The sequence below is a fragment of the Rhinolophus ferrumequinum genome, chromosome 9 (assembly GCF_004115265.2).
Source record: "Rhinolophus ferrumequinum isolate MPI-CBG mRhiFer1 chromosome 9, mRhiFer1_v1.p, whole genome shotgun sequence".
Classification (NCBI taxonomy): domain Eukaryota; kingdom Metazoa; phylum Chordata; class Mammalia; order Chiroptera; family Rhinolophidae; genus Rhinolophus; species Rhinolophus ferrumequinum.
The window spans coordinates 27545119-27566629 of record NC_046292.1 but is presented as its reverse complement, the minus strand read 5'-3'; the positions used below and the strand labels follow the sequence as shown (position 1 = coordinate 27566629).

Here is a 21511-nt window from a genome sequence, read left to right as displayed (position 1 = left end):
TTAGGTGGGAATACAGAAAGGAGATCATGTTTGATTGGGGGAGGGGAGTAACTATAGTAAACAGGAGTTCCATTTTTCAGTTTGAGGGGCTTCGTGGTTCCGAATGAATAAAGAAAGGCAGATTTATACAATGGCTTAAAGCTCAGGACAGGCATTTGGGCTGAAGACGAATATATCCATGGAATTATTTAGTACAAATGATAACTGAAGTGTTGTGACGGATGAGACTACCCAAGGAAAGTATAGTCTGAAAGATGAGAAGAGTCCTAGAATATTACTTGGAAGCCCATCGGTGTTTCGAAAGCTGGCTAGGGGAAAGGAACGCGGATTATCAGGGCAGAGTAGCACTATGGAAAGCAAGGGAGAAAGTATTACAAGGGGAGTGGCCAACAGTTTCAAAGCTGCTGAGACATCAGAGAAGATATGAACTGAGAAATGTTCACTGGATTTAGGAGCGAGAGGGTTATGGTGACTTGCCCCCAGCAGAAGAGCATTGGCAGCATAGTGAGAACAAGGTAACGTCCTCACCTTCATCTTCTCACATTGCTCGTCCAGTTTCTCTGAGGCCTGGTTCACCCCCATGTGACCATCAGTGGTATCCAAGGCTCCCTTCTGCAGGCTGGCTCCTGGCAGCCGCTCACCGGATGATCCCACTGAAGCCACCCAGTCCAAGAGAGCGTCGATCTTCCTCCTGTTCTCTGCCAGTTCCTTTGCTGCTTTACTCTGAAAGCCACAGAGGGAGGTTAGTGAGAAGGCCTTAGATACTCAGCAATTACAGGTCACAGGTTAAGTAAAGGGGGACATGTTCATGCTAAAGAGAGAGAGAGGCTCTAAGACTGAGTATAAACAGTTTTTGAATTCACAAAAAAGAATGAGTATCTTCTAAATCTGTTGAAAAAAATAATTATTTAAAACAATCTCTAGATTTTGTCTGTATCTTACTGCTTTAAAAAAAAGGTGGGGGGGGGTGAGCAAATCCTAGGGCTTTATTTTATTAAGAGATGATTTAGTCCTGGTACCCCAGCGAGAACTGACGGAATCCTTTCTAGGTACTTGCTTGCCTGGGTAAGAGATAGCACAGTCCCATTCAATTACCTGGCTGCGCCTCCCTTAAGGTAACACAGACTTCTATCCTTTTCTCTGCCTAACAGAGCACTGAGTTCTGAAACTTGCCTTTCAAATTCTATTTTCTGACTCTTCAAGTATTTTAGTTAATTAAAAGGATATGCCAAGTGATACATCCAGGTAGTTCAGAATTCATCTTCTGGTAATTTGTTTCTCTTTTTTCTACCTCCTTTGTTGGCATCAGAGTCCACGGCCAGACAAAGGATTCTAATTCAATCAGCCAGTGCCAAGTGGGGCGCAGAAGACCATGTGAGACTTCACCTTCTCTTAGGTTTATTCCAGGGCCATGATTCCCACTGAAACTACAGTGGCAGCTGGGGACAGCTTTCGGCCCACTAAGACTCCCCAGGTAGTTGCCCTCAGCACTCCTGGATCACCAATCTAGATTCATGTTAAAAATATGACATTTGCTTTTTTTTTTTTTTCTGACATTTTTTAATTAATCAGAGTACTGAGTATATAGATAGCAAGATTTGGGGGTTGGGGGGTGAGAGGATAATACGAACTTCCTACCAACTATTCCTGACTTAAAAGTTCTTCAGGATGTTTCTTGTAAAAATAAATATTGGCTCAGAGACCAGCTCCTGAAGTAGCTCTTTTTCACTATTATTCTCTCTGTAAGGAAGTTTCTCCTCATTACCTTTCATTTGTGTAGGTACCAAAATTTTCTTTTTTGAAAAATACCAAGTCTCATAGCAGTCTGGGTTACCTTTTCAGTCTCCTGCTGCAAGGCTGAGGTCACTACTTCTTCCAGCTCCTTCTGGGCCACCCGTGTCCGTTCCTGGAGAGCCTCATATTGCTCCCTAGCCTGATGAAGTTTTTTCCGAAGAGCTGTCAGCTCTTGGGGGCTCAGCTTGGTCTGGTTCTCTTCCAGGAACCCTTCAATGTCTTTGACAACACTGGCGAATGAGGTGGCATGATTCTGAATCTCATCCTGTAAATCCTTCACACATGAAAACAGGGATGGCAGAGCCTTCAACTTTAGAACTACTAAAATCTCTAATAGTACGAAGATAGAATGACCAGGATGGTATATCTGCAACAGGTGCTATGTCCCTGACTATAATTTGCTTAAGGGATAGGTAGGCCTAAACCAATGCAAACAATACATTTAAAAATATTTTTTAATTAAGAAATTTTCTAATATTTAATTTTCTAAGCAAAATGTAAATTTCTAAGCAAACATTTAGTGAAGACAAAAAAGAAGACTGCGGCCTACAAACGTGTTGAATAGCAGAGATTTTTATTTGTAGTTTTCTTCAGAGATCATTCCTCTATAAAAAAAAGTTGATAACAGAATTTTAGCTGAGTTGAGGCCTGGTTGGGCCTTTATACTCTCTTGGTTATCACTCCTTGTCCTTAATGTAGCCTACAAAACCCAGCATGATATGGGCACCACCTTGCTTCAGCCTCATCATTCACTAATCTTGCTTTTGTTCTTTGCAGTCCAAATGAACTAGCTTTCTTGAATGTTATTCTTGATCCCATTCCTACCTCAAGATGAATGCATTGGCCCATGCCTGGCATATTCTTTTCCTTCGCCCACCTCTTCATGCCTTAACCCCTACATAGCCTTCATTTCTCAATTTAACTGCCACTTCTTCAAGATAATCTTTACTAACATCCTAGACTAGACTGGGTCTCTGTTATATGTTCTCATGTAACTTTTCCTTTATAGATATGATAGTTCATTTCTGTGATTATCTGTGTAATACCTGTCTCTCCCACTAGACGTAAGCTTCATGATAGCAGGGATGTTTACCATTATGTTGCTAGCACTGAGCACTGTGCCTGGCACATAGCAAGCTTAAGAACTATTTGTTGAAGGAATGGAAAAAATGGATTAATTCATACTGACCTTCAAGTCACTTTGGTTCTTCTGCAAAGCAGAGAGATCCTGCTGGGCGGCTCTCCCTTGGTGGCCCACCAATGCTCTTTCTGCCTGTTCTACCCAGCTACAAAGATCCTCCAGTTTCTGGTGACAAGTATTTTGTTGTTTCTGCAGGGTCTAATTAAAATGCAAAGGGGTCAAGAGACAATTAATAATTCTCATTTTATAAATACAAGATAACTCTCTGAAATATAAAGCAGGCAGGTTACACGTCAAGGATGGAAAAGTTGGTGGGAGACTAGAACAGGAAAAAGCACAGAAATCATATTCAGAAAGCTCCCCTCATCTGAACAATCTGATCTGGGTCCATGGCCTAGATTCAAATCGGGGATAATTTCAGGTGAGAATGCTCCCACGTTTTGGTTTGGGAGCTCCTTTGCCAGACTGCTGTTATTATCCTTGGAAATGGGGAACAGAGAGCCCAGATGCTTAAAATCCACAGATGATAATGGTGATGACAATAAATTAGTGGTTCTGACCAATTCCTCCACCAGAACCAGATGATACACTACATATTAAGTCAAATGTGAAAAATTAGAAGGACTGGACAAGGAGGAAAAAAAAATCAAGAAACGGGACAATTCATAAGCTAATTGAGCTTCTCAATAATTTAGCTGATTTCATAAATCAAATGTCTCATGAATATAGACACTCATTAAGTGGAATGATTATATGCCAGGCATGAGGGCCTTGTCTATTATAAGAAGGCAACTGTCCAAGCTTAGCAACTGGCTCAGTCCTTCAGGTGTCTACGTTGATATCAAAGAGAAAAGCCAGGCCCAAGGGGAGGAAGGGAATATGTCTCTGTGCTTGATCCTTGCTCCAGATCTCATCTCAGTTGCCTGACACTGAAGCACCTGATTGAGCAATTGAGCATGATGTGTTCTCCTGACCAGACTTCTAAAACCATTTTCCACCAGTTTCGACCTTCTAATGGTGTTTTTAGTCACCTGCACTTACAAACAGGCGCCCAAATTGGCCCTCTCTCCCCCTCTTTAGGACAAATAGAAGGGTTCTGGAAGAGAACTCCTAAGAGCTCTTCAGCTGTAAAACGGGATCTTCATGGGTTAGGATGGGTGCAGACTGAATCTGAAAAAAGCAAAGCAAACAAGTTAACACAGAGACGTACACATGCATTCAGAGCAAATATAGAAAGAAGCACATTTCTGACAACAAGGTTAATGATCACAGTGAAATTAATGACGCGCTCAGAGAGAATGTTCACATGCAGTTCATCACTTGCTGCAGCTCAGGGGCCTCCCTTGGGTCTGGGCTGTGTCTTAATGTGGTTCAGACCAACACTATTTCATTAACTGCCCACAGGCTCCACCATGCTATATAAATCCCCAAGTAGCACATTGCAAATTTTCAGATTTGGAAAGAAACCTAAAGTATTTCATTAGTATTTTATTTCAAGTTCAATACAGTTGAAATAAGTAAGCAGTAATGGAGGACATACGGAATTCAGTAACCTAATTTGCTTTAAGCCTGACTCAAAAGCTCAATTCTACTTTACACAATATGTAATAAAGAAGACCCTGAGATGGATTTGCTGGTGATAATCACAATTCTAATATCGTCTTTCTGAATTCCAATTTATTCGAATAACGGAAATGGCTTAAGTATTATTCTTGGTATTCTAGGGTTATATTACCATTAATGCAATTATGTTGAGTTTTGCAAGAAGACGGTTGTGATGGAATGTGGTAGGATTGTTAGTTTTTTCCCCAAAATGCATCATCCCTGCTTCTCCACACCATTTTCCATAATTGAATAAGCACTAAGCACTACCTGAAGGTGCTAAAAAATATGATTCTTATAAAAATTTCCTTGTCAGCTGTTTGAAGGTTGTCAATGAATCCTATAGTTAATTATTTTAAAAACCCCGGAATAAAACTGAATTCAAAACCATTCTTCTCAAGAGCTCAGAGTAGCTAAATGTTCCTACCAGCCTTCAAAAGAATGCTAAGGGAGAAAAAAAAGCTAGGGATGTTCTCTTCATTTGAATGTCAAAGATAACAAGCCACAGTGAGAGTCGGATCTCATTAAAAAGAAAATACTTGCACATGCATACACATGTAAACACACATATTCTCTCACACACACACATAAAACCAAAAACATGGCAAGAAAAACAGCTAGAACATCTGCTTCCTGGACCAGAACCAAACCGGCCTGAATGACATGAAATTTCAGAATCGGTAAATGCAGACTTCCGGAATCATGACAGATGGACTCTGGCCAGAAAACCCAAACAGAGCACATCCCAAAAGACAAACTGAGCCCAGCTGTTGGTTCAGTCTGACCTTGACCCGGGCTGCCTGCTCCATTTGTTGAAGTCGGCCCTGCAAAGCCTTCATCTGAGCTGCAGTCTGCTCCACGAGGTCCTGGAAGGACCTCTGCAGTTCATTCAGGAGCCTCAGCATCTGGCGGTTCTGCTCAGGGGACAAGTCCTGGGCATGCTCGGAGACAAAGAACTGAATATCAAAGGCAAGAGCATCCAGCTGAGATTTCCTTTCAGACATGGGTTGTTCCAAATCCTAAGGTAAATAGGGAAAGGAAAAAGAAAAAAAAGAAATAAAACTTCTAATTCTCTGTTGAAGCAGAAGCTGTTGGTTCTAATCAAAGAAGTGACATAATCAATGAGAGGTTAATTACCTGTATTTTTATAACTGACACTGATAATTTCTAGAGCCAAATCAGCACTGGAAGTCTCTCTCACTTCTGATCTCTCTATATGCCTCATAAATCACAATTAGGTTTCCTTTACTGCATACTGATTTCCAAATGCAGCAAGCTTTCATTTATTTATGTCAACAGAATTATACTACTGCCAACCTCAGATATCCGAAATATATTTTTTTAAGTTTTGGAAAGTATAACATGAATTTCTAGTCTGAGCTATATCTGTCTAATTATATTTTCTTAGGTCCAAAAATCTATTTGTATTTGTCCAGCAGTGAGTTACTGGTAAGTAGGTTAGAAGTGAGAAAATATTGAATTTATTTGTGGTTCACTAAAATTTGATTTTTACAGTAAGTAACGTTGCTTATACATTTTAAAACTGTAAAGGATTACAGCCAGACTTTCTTATATAATATTTAGTTATATTGCTCCCTTAAAGCAGTAAAAAGTGCCTAGACACTACAATAGTCTGTTTTCAGATAATTAAAAGCATGTAATTTTTCCACAAACATTGAGTAACCATTAGCTATATTATACTGGATGCAATAATAACAATTACGATATCTACATCTCTATCACTTTGAAATTGAGAGCAGTCAACAACCCTGCAAAGCAGGCTGGAGGGCTTCTTGGGTAGTTATCATAAGACCATGTTCCCTTCATCTGTGAACACATGGATTTGGGAAACTACCTCTTAGGAAAACAAGGCTTAGACTGTGGCTCTCTTCCCATAAAAGAATTCAGATAAGTTACAACTAGGGGAAGAAACCAATGTATGAGATGCTCTATGTTTTTATATCTCATACTACGTCAGGAATTTTTCTCACCCTTGCTTCTTTATAATACCCTATCAGTGAACAGATAAATATGCTACTCATTCCTCCAATGATATCTTGGATAAAAGGGTATGAAAAAAGAAGGCAAGTCAACTCTTGCCAGATGAAGAGGAATGAAGTTCTATACAAGGAGCCTGACCATGGACAAACCTTTGTGTCTGCTTCTCTTAAGATTGGAGAAAAGGGAGAGGATGGAACAGAGAGTGGACATCTCTGGTTCTGCTTTGATATTAAAGAGTTTAAGGAGAAGGAAACCTAGAGCAGAGCGTGAATAAACCGTGTGAGTAATGTCTAATATTATCTTAAGTATAACCCTCACAAAAGAGAACAATGCTGGGGGGAACTCTCTGGCTCATATGGATCTCAGAGTCTGTACCTTTCTTTCATTGATCTATAAAAAGAATCAATTAATTTGTGGCTTAACAAGAAGAAAAGCATCTTCCTAGATTAGGGGTTGGCAATCTACAGCCCCCGGGGCCAAATCTGCCTGCCACCTAGTTTTGTAAATAAAGTTTTATTGTAACACGTCCATGACCATTCCTTTACATACTGTTTATGGTTGCTTTCATGTTTCAGTCGCAGAGTTGATTGGTTGCCACTGAAATGGGCCATTTGCATATGACCTACGAGGCCTAAAATATTCACTGTCTGGACCTTCACAGACAAAGTTTGCCAAACCATGATCTAGATCATTGATCAAAAATTGTCCTGAAATTGGTGTGTGTGCATAGGATTAGATCTTGGGCAAAATAGAAACAAGGGATGGATACTAGATGCTCGGTTATAAAGAGGAGATGAAGTTGATAATGATAGGTCATTCTGTAGACTCTCTCAGAGACTAGCTGAAAGGAAAAATAATCATAATCACCGAAGTTCCAGGGGTATGATAACCTAAAAAACTAAACATAGCAGATCTTATTTCTGAAATGGAAAATCAGGCTTTCTAAGAAAGATAAGTACAATACTGGTTTCCCTACCAGGAAAACAAAACTGATACAACTCAAAGGACAAATAAAACATGCTTGAGAAAATGGGTGCAGAGTTTACCTCATACTGTTGGAGATGCTGATTCAGGCCGTTGGCATCTGTCTCACTGTTATACTCCCTGCCACTCAGAATAAGATTGGTATTGCCAACCCAGGCTCTCAGGTCTTGGAGTTTGCCTTCTAGCTGTTTCTGCTGATTTAACACTCTAGTCTAAGAAATAAACGGCAAATTAGATTATAAAAAATGTCCAAGCCTGCACAGACCTTGTGAATAAACACTGAAAGCTACCTTTTTGACTTCGACAGCATTCTGGAAGTGGCGTAGTCTGGAATCCCAGGTGTCACTCACAGAGCTGAGGGACTTCTGAAGATTCTTGGCATCTTTCTCTAGAGCCTTCAACAGCTGAGCAGGGACTTCTTGAGGCTGGCTGATGATAATCTGATTCACACACTCTAATTTCTGACTCACCAAGGTAGACAGATCCTTTAGCTCCTTGTCTAAAACCTGAGGGGATAAAGTGGAGTTACCTTCAAAAGCAAAACTAGAAATCTTGCTATCTAGGAATCAGCTGTGAACACATTTTTGTTTTCCTCACCTCATGCTTATACAGGCTTCAGAGATTCTAAAATGCTTTTATGTACATTCATTACTTTATTTGGTTCTCATAATCACTAATTCTTGAGCTAGGCAGACAGAGTAGACATTATAATTCTGTATTTACAGAAAAGATACCTTCAGGACTTAAATGCAAGCTTTTTTTGGTCGGAGGTCACCCAGCTGGAAGCACCAGAGTAAGAACTTGGATGCAGGCTTTCTGACTTGGCGCAGTGCTCCTTCCACTACAACTTGCTGCATCTCCAAGGGGGTCACTGCCTTATATGTCATGCAAAATAAGTCAACCAAAAAGGTGATTCCCACCCCAAATTCCATGGGGGCAGAACCAAAGGACATAAAAATACCCTAAGCCAGCCTTCCTCCTTAGCTAGTCTACAATATTCTGACCCTCAGTGGAGAAGACAGAAATAAGCCATGGAAAAGCTAGATAGTTCTCCTGGGCGTCATCATCCTTTCTTCCCCTTCAGACACCCTACCCAAAGCCATACCCTGGATATTGAGAGAACTGGTAAACCCCGACCATCTCTGCTCTCATTGTGACGCCAATCCTGTGACAATTCTTAACTTCTAATTCCAATGAAAGAGCTACCTTTCCTCCCCCTCAGGCTGTCTAATTCTATGTCATCAGGAACCTCATTTCATCAGCCATTACTTCCTCTCTCCTCCAAGTTTTCCTATCGGTTCTTTCTGACCGGTTCTTTCCTACTGGTTCTTTCTCCTTAGCCCAAAAATCGACTCAAAACAATCCTCTTTTGGTTCACCTCCTCTAGTTAGTGTCCTACCTCTTTCCTTGACTGTATCACCAAGCTTCTGGAAAGAATGCTCTACATTAATTGCCCCTACTTCCAATCTCCCTTTTATTCTCACCGCAACCTAGTTTATATCCCACCACTCCTCTGAAACTGTTCTTATCAAGCTCACTAGTGACTTTCAGGCGCCAATCTCCCTTTTTGTCCTCATTGTACTGTCTTCATACTGTAGTTAATACTGCTCACTACTCCTCCCTTGAGTCTCTTCTGCTGTGGTTCCTGTGAGACCAGTATTTCCTGGTGTTCTTCAGAGATTTCCAGTTACACCTTTTCAATCCATCTTTTGTCCTTTAAATGGTGGTTGTTCTTGAACATGTTTTTCTTCCTGAACAGTCTCTAATTCTTCCAAGCTGGTGGGCCTAGAGGAAGTCTCTGGGAACCTACCTTGGCCTGACACAGCAGATCCTGCAGCTCTGATAGGCTTCGCTCCAGAGGTTGAATCTGTTTGGTCCTCATTTCAATGTCTCGTAATAGAGACAGATAGGATACCAGCTTCTCATCATGTTCTAGACAGAGTCGCCGGTTAAATACATTCTGTGGAACCAAAAAGAAATCTCACTCGGACCTGACATTCTCCTTTAAGTCTGCTTTTAAAGCAGGCTGGGTCTTACTGATAGACAATTTTACTACACTTAGGGTGGGTGAAATAACATGTTATTTTATCTATGTCTTCTCAAATCAATAGACAAAAAAACTGATTTTATTAACTTCCTTAGAGAGCGGAAGCTCATAATTATCAATCTGTAAGCATAATTTTAGCAAAGTTTCCAAATGCTATTCTGACCTCAAGTATCACCCCAGTATTTCAAATTAGCTCCAATGTTAGTTTTTAACTTAAAACGCTTGTAAATTTCAGAAAGACATTCAGAGCCATTGACTAATTTTCCAAGACAGTGTTAAAAACAGATAATGGTAAACTGGCATACCTTAGAGAATCATCTAGTGCCCTGAAATGTCTGCATGCATACCATTATACGTATGTACACTTAATATCCAGTCAAAAGTTTTAGCATTATACCTCAAAAAACCATCTACAACACAATACACCACTGGGAAACTTACTTTAGTTGCTCTGAAGGGTTCCAGGTTTACACCTTCGTTTTCCTTTCCCTTGGGTGCAATCATGAAGGGAGTTTGTTCTCTACCAGGGCTTTCTCTGAGCTTTTCTTGTGGTGTCTTCTCTTCCATCTTCATTGCAGGGTGTATAAGGGGCACAGTCTTTTCCTCACCGGTTTCTGCAATAGTAGGACTAATGGTGGCATCCTGTTGCCCTGTGCTCTCTTTCTGACATACATCTTTGAACAATTTCTCTGGAAGAAGCGACACCAAGACTCTGGGAACTCCCTGAGTCACTATGCCTTCAAAGGACCCTGCTTCTGCCCCTGTAACCATAGGGTTTGACGTTTTTAGAAATTTCTCTCCAGTTATTTCCTGAGTTGTTACTATTTTAGACTCGAGAATTCCACAAAGTTCACTATCACTTTTGCTGTCCTGATGATGAAGGTCCTTTCTCTCTAAGAATTCCGCATCACTGATTTCTTTTGGGTCTACTCTAGAAATGGTCATTTCTTCCCATTTAAGAGGTTTTGTTGAGTCAACAGGTACTTCTTGGTATGATTTTTCTTTATATTCATTAGATGAGCAAATCAGATCTTTGGTTTCCTCAGTCTTAGAAGTAACACAGGAATCTTTATAATAGTTGGTCTCCTGTCTGGTGGTTCCTTGGAAAGACTTGTCTGTTTTGGAAATTTGGAATATGTCTGCAACTTGGGCTTTTCCAACTGTTTCCTGGTAATGCAACCCTTTAGGCCCTGGGGTCATAGCAGAGACTGGTTCACTCTGGGCCCCACCAGTAATTTCTTGAGATAAATTTTCTTCTGGTTTTAAAGTCAAGCAGAGGCTTGCATTTTTGACTTCTCCCTCACTGACCTGATTAGAGTTGAAAAATGTTAAAGTATCTTGATTTCTTACAGAAATTCCTTTGGGTATTACTGGGGAAGAAAAATCTTCAGCTTTACAAAGAACAGAAAATCCCAGCTCTCTATCAGCTTCTTTCCCTTTTTCACTTACAGTTATTTCTACTGGTTGACTCTTTGTACCAGAGTCGTGATCACCTCTAATGGCAGTTTCTTGGTTCAACTTTTCTTCTGAAAGAACTGCTGATTTGCATGTTTTGACACTTTCTTTTACAATCACCTTCTTCTTCTCTCTCTTCCTTTTCTCCCTGGTATTCGTTGGTTTCTGCATCACCTGCTCACTCAACAATTTGCCCGAAGTTTCACAACTGGATTCTTGTGCTTCTGAAATAATTTCTCCTTGGTTTTCCCTTCTCTCTTTAGGATCTAAACCTGGTGCAGACTGTCTCATATGAGAAATAATTTCTATTTCTGGTACTATTTTTTCTTGCTCTTCATATGTATCTTTTTCCATGTTATTACTAGCCATCTCTTTGAGTTTAAAACCACAAACTTCTGAGTGACGGTGTGTCACTGAATGTTGGCCCAATGATTTACCTTCACAATCACAATCTTTAGCACCTGGAGAAGCGCTCCTGTTATCTTGATCTTTGCACTCCAATTCCTTTAATGAAAATTCCCTGTTCTTTTCTGCCCACGCCCCATCAGAAACTCCTGCTTTAACATTTTCTTGTGTAGACTGACTTCCAATTTGAAATAATTTCTCACTTTCTCCTTTACCACGACTCATTTCAGCAGTCTGATCACAAGAGATTAAAATTTCCTTTCTTTGAACTTCCTTCTTTAATTCACATACTTCAATTCCATCTTGCTTTTCAATCTGAGCCCCGTGATCATTGGACTTTAAAGTATCTATTTGGATCAAAGTTGCCAGTTCAGGACTAATAAATCTTTTCTCAATAGCTTCCTTTAAAGTCATTCTTTGATGATTAAATATGTCAACAATTCCTCCATTTAATAACTGATGAGACGCAATAATTCTGACCATGTTTTCATCCACTAATTTCTGTTCCAAAGCTGATGCCAACGTCAGTCTCTGTCCCGTGGCAATATCTATGATTCCCCCGGTATTTGCCTGAGCTTCCAGAACCTTCAGTGTAGATGCAAAATCTACCTTTCCAAGCTGAGTTGCTTGAGACAATGTCAGTACTTTGTCACTCACTCCATCTTTAATGTCTGAGAAGGGAATTACTTCTAGATATCTCTGTCCAGATTCAATATCAATCTTACATTTCTTTACTAATTCTGAGTAGGGAACAATTCTATAATTCTCAGGATCTACAATCCCATGCATCATTCCTGAAGACAATATTGCTTTATTAGTTAACAGTCCTTCTTTTTCAGCTTCTGCCAAGGTCAATCTCTGGCCAGAAATGAGATCCACAAAGCTTCCAGTCAAGGCCTGAATTTCTTGGATTTCTCTTTTCAAGTCTGGGGTAACAAGATCTAATTTTATAGCTTCAGGGAGGGAAACAGTTTCCTTTGTTTCAGGATGAAAAAACTGACGGAGGCTTACGTTCTCAACTTTTTTGAGTTGCTTGGCTAGATCTCCATCAATGATGCCATGTTTAAAGGCATTATCAACAGAAAGTCTCATCCCAGACATATGGTGAAGGATACCTCCGTCTACCACCTGCTTAGTCAGCAACTGAACAGCCTCCTTTCTCCCCAGAAGTCCCCTGTCAATGGACTGCATCACTGTTAAAGGGACCTTGCTACCAGGGTCCCTAATTCCAGTTGTTTCCATTTGTAAGCTAATTAATCTCTCCCTAACTGTTTCTTCAGCATCTCTGCCTTTGGAAGCTTTCTCCAGATTGATAAGCTCTGTCTGGTCAGCACCGTCCACCAAGCCAAGATTTGAGGCCAAAGTCACTGAAACCTTTTTGCCTCGTTTCAGGTCAACGATTCCACCAGTCACCACCTGTCCCTCTAAAATTCTGGTGGCTGTTTGTATGTCGAGAATTCCAACTTCAACCGCTTCCTTCACAGAGCAGAGTGTATGCGTACGGGGATCTAAGACACCGCTTATAGCTTTGTCTGCCATGAGGACATTGTGTAATAATTTCTCATCCATCAGGCCTTCATCGATGACTTCTTCAGTTGTCAAAGACTCGCAGGTCTGCGAGTCAAAGAATCCCCGAAACATCTTCAGCTTTCCCAGGAGTTTCACCGCGGTGTGACTAGACACAATGCCTCGGGCTACTGCTTCATTCAGTAAGAGCTTTTGACCTGTCTGTTCATGCGAGATACCACCATCGAGTAACTGTGCACATAACATATTTAAAGTAGCTTCTTCAAGCAATTCTGAAGGATGACTGCATACGAGGGAAGTTTCACTGCCATCATCTTCCGCATCTGTCTTCCCTAACATCATCATACCACCACCTGCAATGTTTTGTCCTTTACGGTCATCCCTTCCTGAAAATGTTTTATTTAAGGCTTTCTTTTCGTCCAGTGAATGAATGTTCATGTCATTTTCAGACTTTAGTTCCGCTTCTAAATCTAGAGTTTCATCTACCTGAAATTGTGACTTTTTGCTTTGGGGTTTTATGAGAAGTCTTCCAGTTTCACCTGGAAGATGCTGAATTTCAAGTGTGTTTGCTTGTTCTTTCTGACACATAAAGGAAGTCTCCCATTCTTCCTTCAATGTTTCAACAGAACAAGGTTCTTTTTCCACCACCTGTGCTTCCTTAGAGGGTACTGGAAGGAGAAATCCTCTGCTGACATTTTCTCTGGTACATATTTCTGTTAGGTCTGCCTTTTTGGTACCTGACTTTGGTACCTGTTTAAACTCTGATTTAACTTTACCTATGACCTTCAAAGGATCAACATTTGGGTTTTCCACTTTTTGTTCCCCTACAAATAGGTCCTTTTCAGGGTTCTCTATAGAAGGAACTTCTGTTTCTATAATGGGTTTTTTGCCTTTTGATTCGGTGAAATTTGCCTGATCAGGATATTCTTTGTTCTGAGAAGAAAAGGGGAACACACGTGGCCTCACAGTCAGCCCCTCACAGAAAGTTTTTGTAGTTTTCACATTCACTGATCCTTGTAATTCCTCGGGAGTTTCTGGTCTCTCGTGCCCAATTCCAAACCCTTCTGGAGGACTTGCTTGGTGCTCACCTCTTGCTGCTAGTGTCTCTATCAGCTCATTGTCCAGCAGGAGCAGCCTCTCTCCAGTCCGCACATTAATATAGCTATGAGTCATTAGCTGAAACAACAGCTTCTCGCTACTGCTTGCCGTGCCCTCAGTTTGGCCCTTGCTGCATGACAGATTTGAGGCTCCAGGGCTAATGTTCAATTTGCTTTGTTCTGAAGAATCTGCTAATTGCATGTGGGGCATCACATCAGGTATGCAAATTGATTTTAAGTCATTGGCAAGATCTTTGTCCAGCACACCATTTTCTACTGCTTTTTTCCAGGACCAAATCTCTGTGGTTGCTGGTAGAAACAGAGCTTTAATATGCTGTCGGCCACTAAGGATTTTATGAGCTAGTTCAGTAGACACAATACCTTGTTCCAGGGCATCTGTAATTGGGAGGATCTCTCCAGATTCAGGCCATAGCAGCCCCATGAAAGACCAAAGGGACTCCAGAATCACAAGGGCAATCTTAGCAGCTACTAAATCATTGCTCACTGCTTCATCTACTGTCAGCCTACGTCCAGTGACAGTGTCTATGATGCCTCCTGTCTGAAGCTGCCTTATGAGAATAGCACAAGCCATGTCTTGGTCAATCAAATTATGTCTCACAGCCTCTTCCACTGTAAGTCTGTGTCCTGTTCTTGGATCTACTATGCCACCAGCAAAAAGCTGAGCTTCCAGCAGCCGGACAGTGACCTGCCTATCTATTAGCCCTTCCTGAACTGCACGGAAAATGCTAACCTTCCGGCCTGATTTCAAGCTCACCATTCCCCCTGCCAGTTGCTTGACAGGTAGAAATTTCAAACCTAATTCTTGGTGGACAATACATCTCTGCATCAGATCCAGCAAACTGATTTTCTCAGCTGTGTTGGGGTCTATCAAATTCTTGGATGATCTAAGGTGAGACTCTAACGCTGAATGAAGCCATTCAGAAATGAGGCCTCGGCGAAAAGCCTCCTCGAGGTTAATATAATTCTCATCAGGGGGGAGACTGAAACCTCCAGTTGCCAGGTGAGCTTCTAAAATTTTCAGTCCAATTGTCTCACTGATTATTTTCTTCTCAATTGCTTCCACTATAGACAGAGGGCCTTTGCTCCCAGTAAGCCTGCTTATTAAGGACAGAATATCCTGGAGCTCCTGGAGCTGCTGGTACATCTGGGGATTAATGAGCTTTCTGGCTAGGCCCTCCTCCAAAGAGAGCTTTTCACTGGTCTCAGGGGCAATGAGGCCAGACATAATAAGCTGGGATTCCAGGAGCACGAGGCCTGTCTCTTGGTCAATGAGGCCCTTTTGCATGGCTCTGAAGATGGGAAATATCTCCACTGTGCCTAGGTCAATCACCCCAGCCACTGCTCTGCAACCCTGTAAGGAAAAATGAAAAAGAAAACTGCATCAGACAAGCACAACTGTTGAAAGGACTCATTCAAATAACTATGTAATAGTATATCTAATTCTGACCACAAGAAAAACCCGGTCTGGCATGAGTGCCAATATGTAGGAAATATTCTGAAGCCTGGCAGTGTTAATACTAACAAAAAGAATTTTTCTAAACTGCAGAATTGTAACATGGCCAGAAGTTCACGGATTACATGAGGCATGGTAGCATTAAGCATACCTGAGTGACAAGCTCTACAAAGTAGCAAGCAGTGAAAGTGAGAGAACAGCTATTTCTAAGACTAAATCACCACAAAGGTTCTTACAGGCACATACCAGTTCCCCAAAATGAGAATTCAACCCCGTATAACAACTTCAAAGTGTTGCAACCCATGTAGAAGACTCCTGAAGCGGTACTTCCCTGCTGATGAGTTCAGCAGGACTGGTCCACAGGATTAGAAGAGAGACTGAAGCAGCCTGGTAGCCACACAACAGTTGTGTATCTCAGTAAATGGCCCTGTGTATATGCCTCAAGCAGCTGTCTGGCAACTGGGGCAGTCACTCTCAGTGCATCTGCCAAGGCAACTACTCTTAACTCAAGTTAAATTAGGTCTAGGAATTGGAAGTACCAAGTCAAGGAAGGAACTGACTAGGGACCCTTGCCTCTGGAACCACTAGTAACTTTTCTTCTGGTCTGAGCTAGAATAGGTAGTAAACACTATGATTACAGCTACCACTTGGTACTTAATAGATTTACTGAGCACTTAAAATGTTTACTGAGCACTGATATTTAATCCTCACAACAATCCTAGGAAAGCAATTATTTTAATCCTCAGTTTGCAGACAAAAAAATAAAGCACAAAGAGGTTAGGGAACTTGTCCAAGATCACAAGTGAGTTCCAGAATCAAACCAAGGTCTGATTCTAAATCTTGGGCTATTATTCTGCCCTCCCATTCAGACCCAGAAGAGCACAGAAGATAAGTACCATAGAATTGCATCTTACACAGGAGTTAGTTCCTGAGGTCAGTGAATAAGGCAAACCTTATACATTATCTAATTTACCCCTGAAAAAAAACCTAAAAACAGCTCCTAAAGAATTCCTATTTTGTGGCCAGCCTGGTGGCTCAGGAGGTTGGAGCTCGGTGCTCCTAACGCCAAAGGCTGCTTGTTCAATTCCCACAGGGGCCAGTGCCACATGGTTCAGTTGGTTGGAGCGCAGGCTCTCAACCACAAGGTTGCCGGTTTGACTCCCGCAGGGGATGGTGGGCTGTGCCCCCTGCAACTAACAATGGCAACTGAACCTGGACCTGAGCTGCGCCCTCCACAACTAAGATTGAAAGGCTAACGACTTGACTTGGAAAGAGTCCTGGAAGTACATACTGTTCCCCAACAAAGTCCTGTTTACCTTCCCCTCCCCCCAAAAAAGAATTCCTATTTTGAAGCCTTTTATCACAAAGTGATGATATTCAGAAATTAAGGCATTCAAGTGTTTTACCACTTATAACACTTCATCACTTTTATTACTCCCCAAATTTCTAGCTCTTCTTGTTCATGTTCATTATCATCATCTTAGATGGTTTTATCTGTCTGTCCTTGTTTGGTATTAATTTCTCATCTTATCTAACTCTTTGACTTATCCAGGGAGGATCTCGTGGAGGTAACTGCCAATCCCTTCCCTGCCCCTTAAACAACGCATGTCATTTCTGCCTCCGTGAGACATAAGAACCATAACAGCAGGGACTTGGCCCATTCGGTGTCTATGAACAATACCAGCAGTTCAGTAAACACTTGATGAATAAATGAACAGACTGATAAATAGTAAGGAAATCCTTAAAATCATTAACCTATGTCTGCCCAGATTTTAAAAACATGCACTGAGGACTGCAAGCTTGATTAATTGCAGACTATAAGAGATGCAGCATGGACAGCAAATGAGGGAACAGATTTGGTTCACTTCTCCATCTCGCTGTATTTGTTCAAATAATGGAACAACTGACAAATTCTCCATACCATTTAAAATATTGTTATTCCCCATTCTCCCCCGTTTTTTGACCCAGAATGTAGAGTTTAACTTGCATAAGGTAAATATATGTTATGTGACTCTATTAGGTATCTAATTCTATAGAGATTGAAGAGAAAATCGCATTCCCATATGACTCTGAGATATATGAATCTATGTAAAGACTATTCAGAGGCAGACAATATAACAAAGGAAAAGATTCTTTTGCGAACTTATTTCTTGTATGAGAGTCACAGAGTCTCAGAACGCTGATAGTGAAGAAAGGCCTGGAGTCTAGCCAAAGAGAAAAGACTACACACTGTTCCTGCCAACACCTTCATAATTGGAGGACAGGCAGGAAGAGCTGTGCTGGGAAATAATCCAGAGAAATCCATTTCAGTCCTACCAAACATGGGCATTCTGACCTAAACAAGCAGAAAAAGACAGAGGGAGAGAAGAGAAAACATAAGGGCTTCTACTTACCAGAGTTGCAGGGCACGCCTTGGGCAGACAAGAGAGAGAGCCTTACGGAGCAGCTCAGCCGTACCGCACACACAGTGTAAGCTTGGTGTTAGAGTCCAGCATGCGACTGTTTTTGTTTTTTTTTGCAAAAAAGAACCCCAAACAGGTCGTCCTCTTTTCCCATTGTGCATTTGTGCTTAAACTCCAAAGGGTTAGTGAAACTTGTAAGCAAGGATGTCAGTTAATCAGAACAATACTTCACATGAAACACACAAACGGTAACGGGGACACATCATGCTCAATGTAGTGGTGCTCAGCAGCTTGTCTTTCTTTTCTGTTTTCTCCCCTTTTTAACCTTTCAAAACGAGAACTGGATGTTCTCAGCAAGCAATTGTTAAAACTTTTCACATACTCCCTTATATGGTGAAGCAACAAGCCATTAAGAGTGGGCTACCTTACACAGAGAACGTTCAACCAGCACATTCTTTTTGAAATCTACTCTCAAGTAAATAAATCATAGCTGGTTCTGTCTCGTGGTCATTACATCTCTAGCTCCTGCTGCACAAATTTCATATTCAAGGACCAGATTCAAAACATATTTTGTCTGAATATCATTTTGAACATCATCTAAACCAAATTTGGTTACCACAGGAGCTTCAGTTTTGGCCTGCCCCACATAAGTTGGCCATTGCTTCACAACATAGGAAAAAAGCAGGCAAACACACATATATATCCCAGAGACACATGTATATAATATGGTAAGTTTACATATACACACAAGTATCCAGGAAGAACTGAGGACAACCAGCAGGAACTTAACAATTTTCATGTGGTCCAGGAAATGAACATGAGTGGAACTGGTAAAGATGTCACATGATGGGATGACTATGGGTAAGGGGAACCAGCGTCTCAGTCAGTGCCGTTAGTCTACCAGTTTGCTTTGCAAATGAACATTTCTCAATTATTTAGTAGATACGAAAAAAAGTGGGGGAAGAGGTTCATGGTCTTTACTTCCCAATATTCAGAACTTTTGAGTGACAATGCCAGAAAGGAGTAGTATTACTGCTCTGTGATCAGATATAAAACTTATGTTCTCTTTGACTGCAGTCTGCCACAAGATGGCAGACAACAAAAACGGTGAACCAGGTCTAAAGGGTTAGCCTGTAAGTGCCTTCTAGTGTTTTTGACTGACCAACACATCATGGAACCCCAGTAAAGAAACACAAGACAAATGGTTGCTACAGTGAGGTTAAAAATTAAGTCACATTGGTCATGGAAAGCTAGTGATCATGACTCTCAATCAGCGAAGCTGCTTTCATACCATTCAAAACATATTCTCCCAACATTTGGAGAGTAAAACTAAAAGTACCTTTTGTTCTGTCTGTTGGGCCAACTGGCTCTGAAGTTGGTGAAGCTGGTTTGCTGAACCATCACAAAGGTCATGGTAAGCCTTGTTCAGGGCATTCAATTGTTCAGATATCTGTTCCTTCTCTTTTTCTGAGAGCCTGGAAGATGAAACATTAAAGCTCTTTTAGAAAAAAACCTTTCCCAAACTGACCTCTACTGCTTCAACATCATGACTTCTCCATCCTGGGTGGTATTCTTCTTTGTCACTGTGACTATAAATCATCCAGGCAGTCACGTACTCATTAACCACGTGGGCATCTAGCTCAAAGTTTTCCTGTCTAGCTCAAATCAAGTCATGATTCTTGGTGGTGTTAACGCTCATGTCACCAACTATCTAACATTCTATGGTTGCGGTCCTGCAACCTTCTCAATCCAAATGGCCTCCACTCTACTTCAATCCCACTTGCACATGGCAAACTTGGACCCTGCTATCATCTAGAATTATTCCACTTCTGAAATTTTAAACTTCAAGAATCTACTATCTGATTATAATTTCTAATTGTAAGCCTAACTTTCTAGTTTTCTTTCCTTAGTCCTACACCTCTTTAAAAATGAAATATTTTGAACAGACAAAAGAGAGTATAGCAAACTCTTATTACCCATTACCCAACTATCTAGATTTACCAAATTTTGTATTTTACCAGATTGCTTTAGATTCTTTTCTTAAAAATAAGACATAAAAGATATAAAGTCTAACCTGTTACTTTCCTTTTTTCCCCAGAGACAATGGCAATCACGATCTTGAATCTGGTGGATTTTGCAAGTCCCTTTTCTCATTCTACATTATGTTTTTGAGAATGAATCCTGTGACTCATATTACAACTATCCACCAACTTACTGAGATTTCCTAAGTCTTCCTTGACTCCTCCATTTTCTCTTAATCTATCAGTCCTCTGATTTATATTCATTTTCTTCTCTTTAGAGTCCAGACCCCACGGTCCATTTTCTCAATCAGTTCCTTACTATTATCCTTGCACTCTCTCCTCACTAATCTGATAAAACCCCAGGTCAATCAAACCACTGGACTTCTGCGCTCCCATCTGCAGGCCACTAAGCATATCCAGTTAAGAGGAAATCCCACCACCATGTAGAAGAGATCCTACTGGTTTCCAACCTCCACTGCACTCCAGTGCTTTCCGATAATCCTATTGGACGCTCCTCGCCAATCCTTCCTTTTTTCCCCTCAGCACCACTATAACTTTCAGCAAACAACTTCTCTGCCTATTTCAAAGACCACAGGACACCAATCCTCTCACTTTCTCACTTCACTCCTGGCTAATTAACTTCTATTCACACCTTTCCTAATCTTCTTTCTCTCAGACCTCAGAGGAAAAGCTGTCTTAATTCCTATTTAAGGTTGTACTTTCTACCCATTGATGAATTTTATCCTCTCTGATATCCTCCTGGACGCCCCTCTTATGACTTCAATATATTTCTCCCTTTGGTCCTCGAGACACCATCGAAAAATACAGTGAAGTCTCGATCTTTTACAAAAACAAAACTCTTTTCTTGATCATATATTCTACTCTAATTACTTACTGCATCATTTCTTTCATTTGCTATGGCTAAGCCTCTTGAAAGAGCAGTCTGATTTCACCATTGCTACCTTCCTCACTTCATGTGCTCCCCATCATACTAAATCTGACATCATCCCTGAATTTTTCACCAGTCACCAAAAACTTCTAACTTGCCAAATTTAATAGACACTTTTCAGTCTTTCTTGGCTTCTGATCACTCCCTTCTTTTTGGAATTCTGTTCTCTCTTTGGTTCTGAGGTATCACTCATAATTTTCCTTTTACTTCTCTAAGCTTCCTTCACAGGCCAAAAAGCACTGAAAAGTCTTTGCGCCCTTGTGAGCTAACAGGGAGCGTCCAATAGGATTACTCTTATGATTTCCACTATGTTGATGACTCAAATTTCCATCACTTTAGACTTCTCTCATTAATTCTAAATTTACATATACAGCTGCCCATTGGATAACTTTAGTGGAACTATGTTAAGGCATAAATTAACATATTAGGTTAATATGTTAATATCCTAATACATACTACGCATTTCCATTCTGAAGTCCTTTGAGGTCTTCACATTCTTAACGTCTTAAAGTAAAGCTGCCCTCTTCTCCCTCAATCCACACCTCCTCCTGTAATACCTCTCTTGGTCAGTGACTCACCATACACCCATAGGCCTAAGCCAGGAACCAGAGA

The 21511-nt window shown here is 40.9% G+C and overlaps 1 protein-coding gene across 26 annotated transcripts in view; it reads right to left on the bottom strand.

Moving 5' to 3' along the window:
• The window catches only part of MACF1 (microtubule actin crosslinking factor 1), a 305934-nt gene that overhangs the window by 99532 nt on the left and 184891 nt on the right, over positions 1-21511 (bottom strand). For 20 of the 26 annotated variants that reach the window (XM_033115596.1, XM_033115604.1, XM_033115599.1 and 17 more), the window contains 9 exons: positions 19269-19404; positions 10011-15425; positions 9333-9482; positions 7813-8028; positions 7585-7734; positions 5323-5556; positions 2984-3133; positions 1835-2068; positions 529-723 (listed from right to left, as the gene is read on the bottom strand). In XM_033115596.1, coding sequence (XP_032971487.1) covers positions 529-723; positions 1835-2068; positions 2984-3133; positions 5323-5556; positions 7585-7734; positions 7813-8028; positions 9333-9482; positions 10011-15425; positions 19269-19404 — 6880 coding nt within the window. The remainder of the gene's footprint in view (positions 1-528; positions 724-1834; positions 2069-2983; positions 3134-5322; positions 5557-7584; positions 7735-7812; positions 8029-9332; positions 9483-10010; positions 15426-19268; positions 19405-21511) is intronic. The other 6 variants (XM_033115614.1, XM_033115615.1, XM_033115622.1 and 3 more) reach the window with 1 other exon arrangement.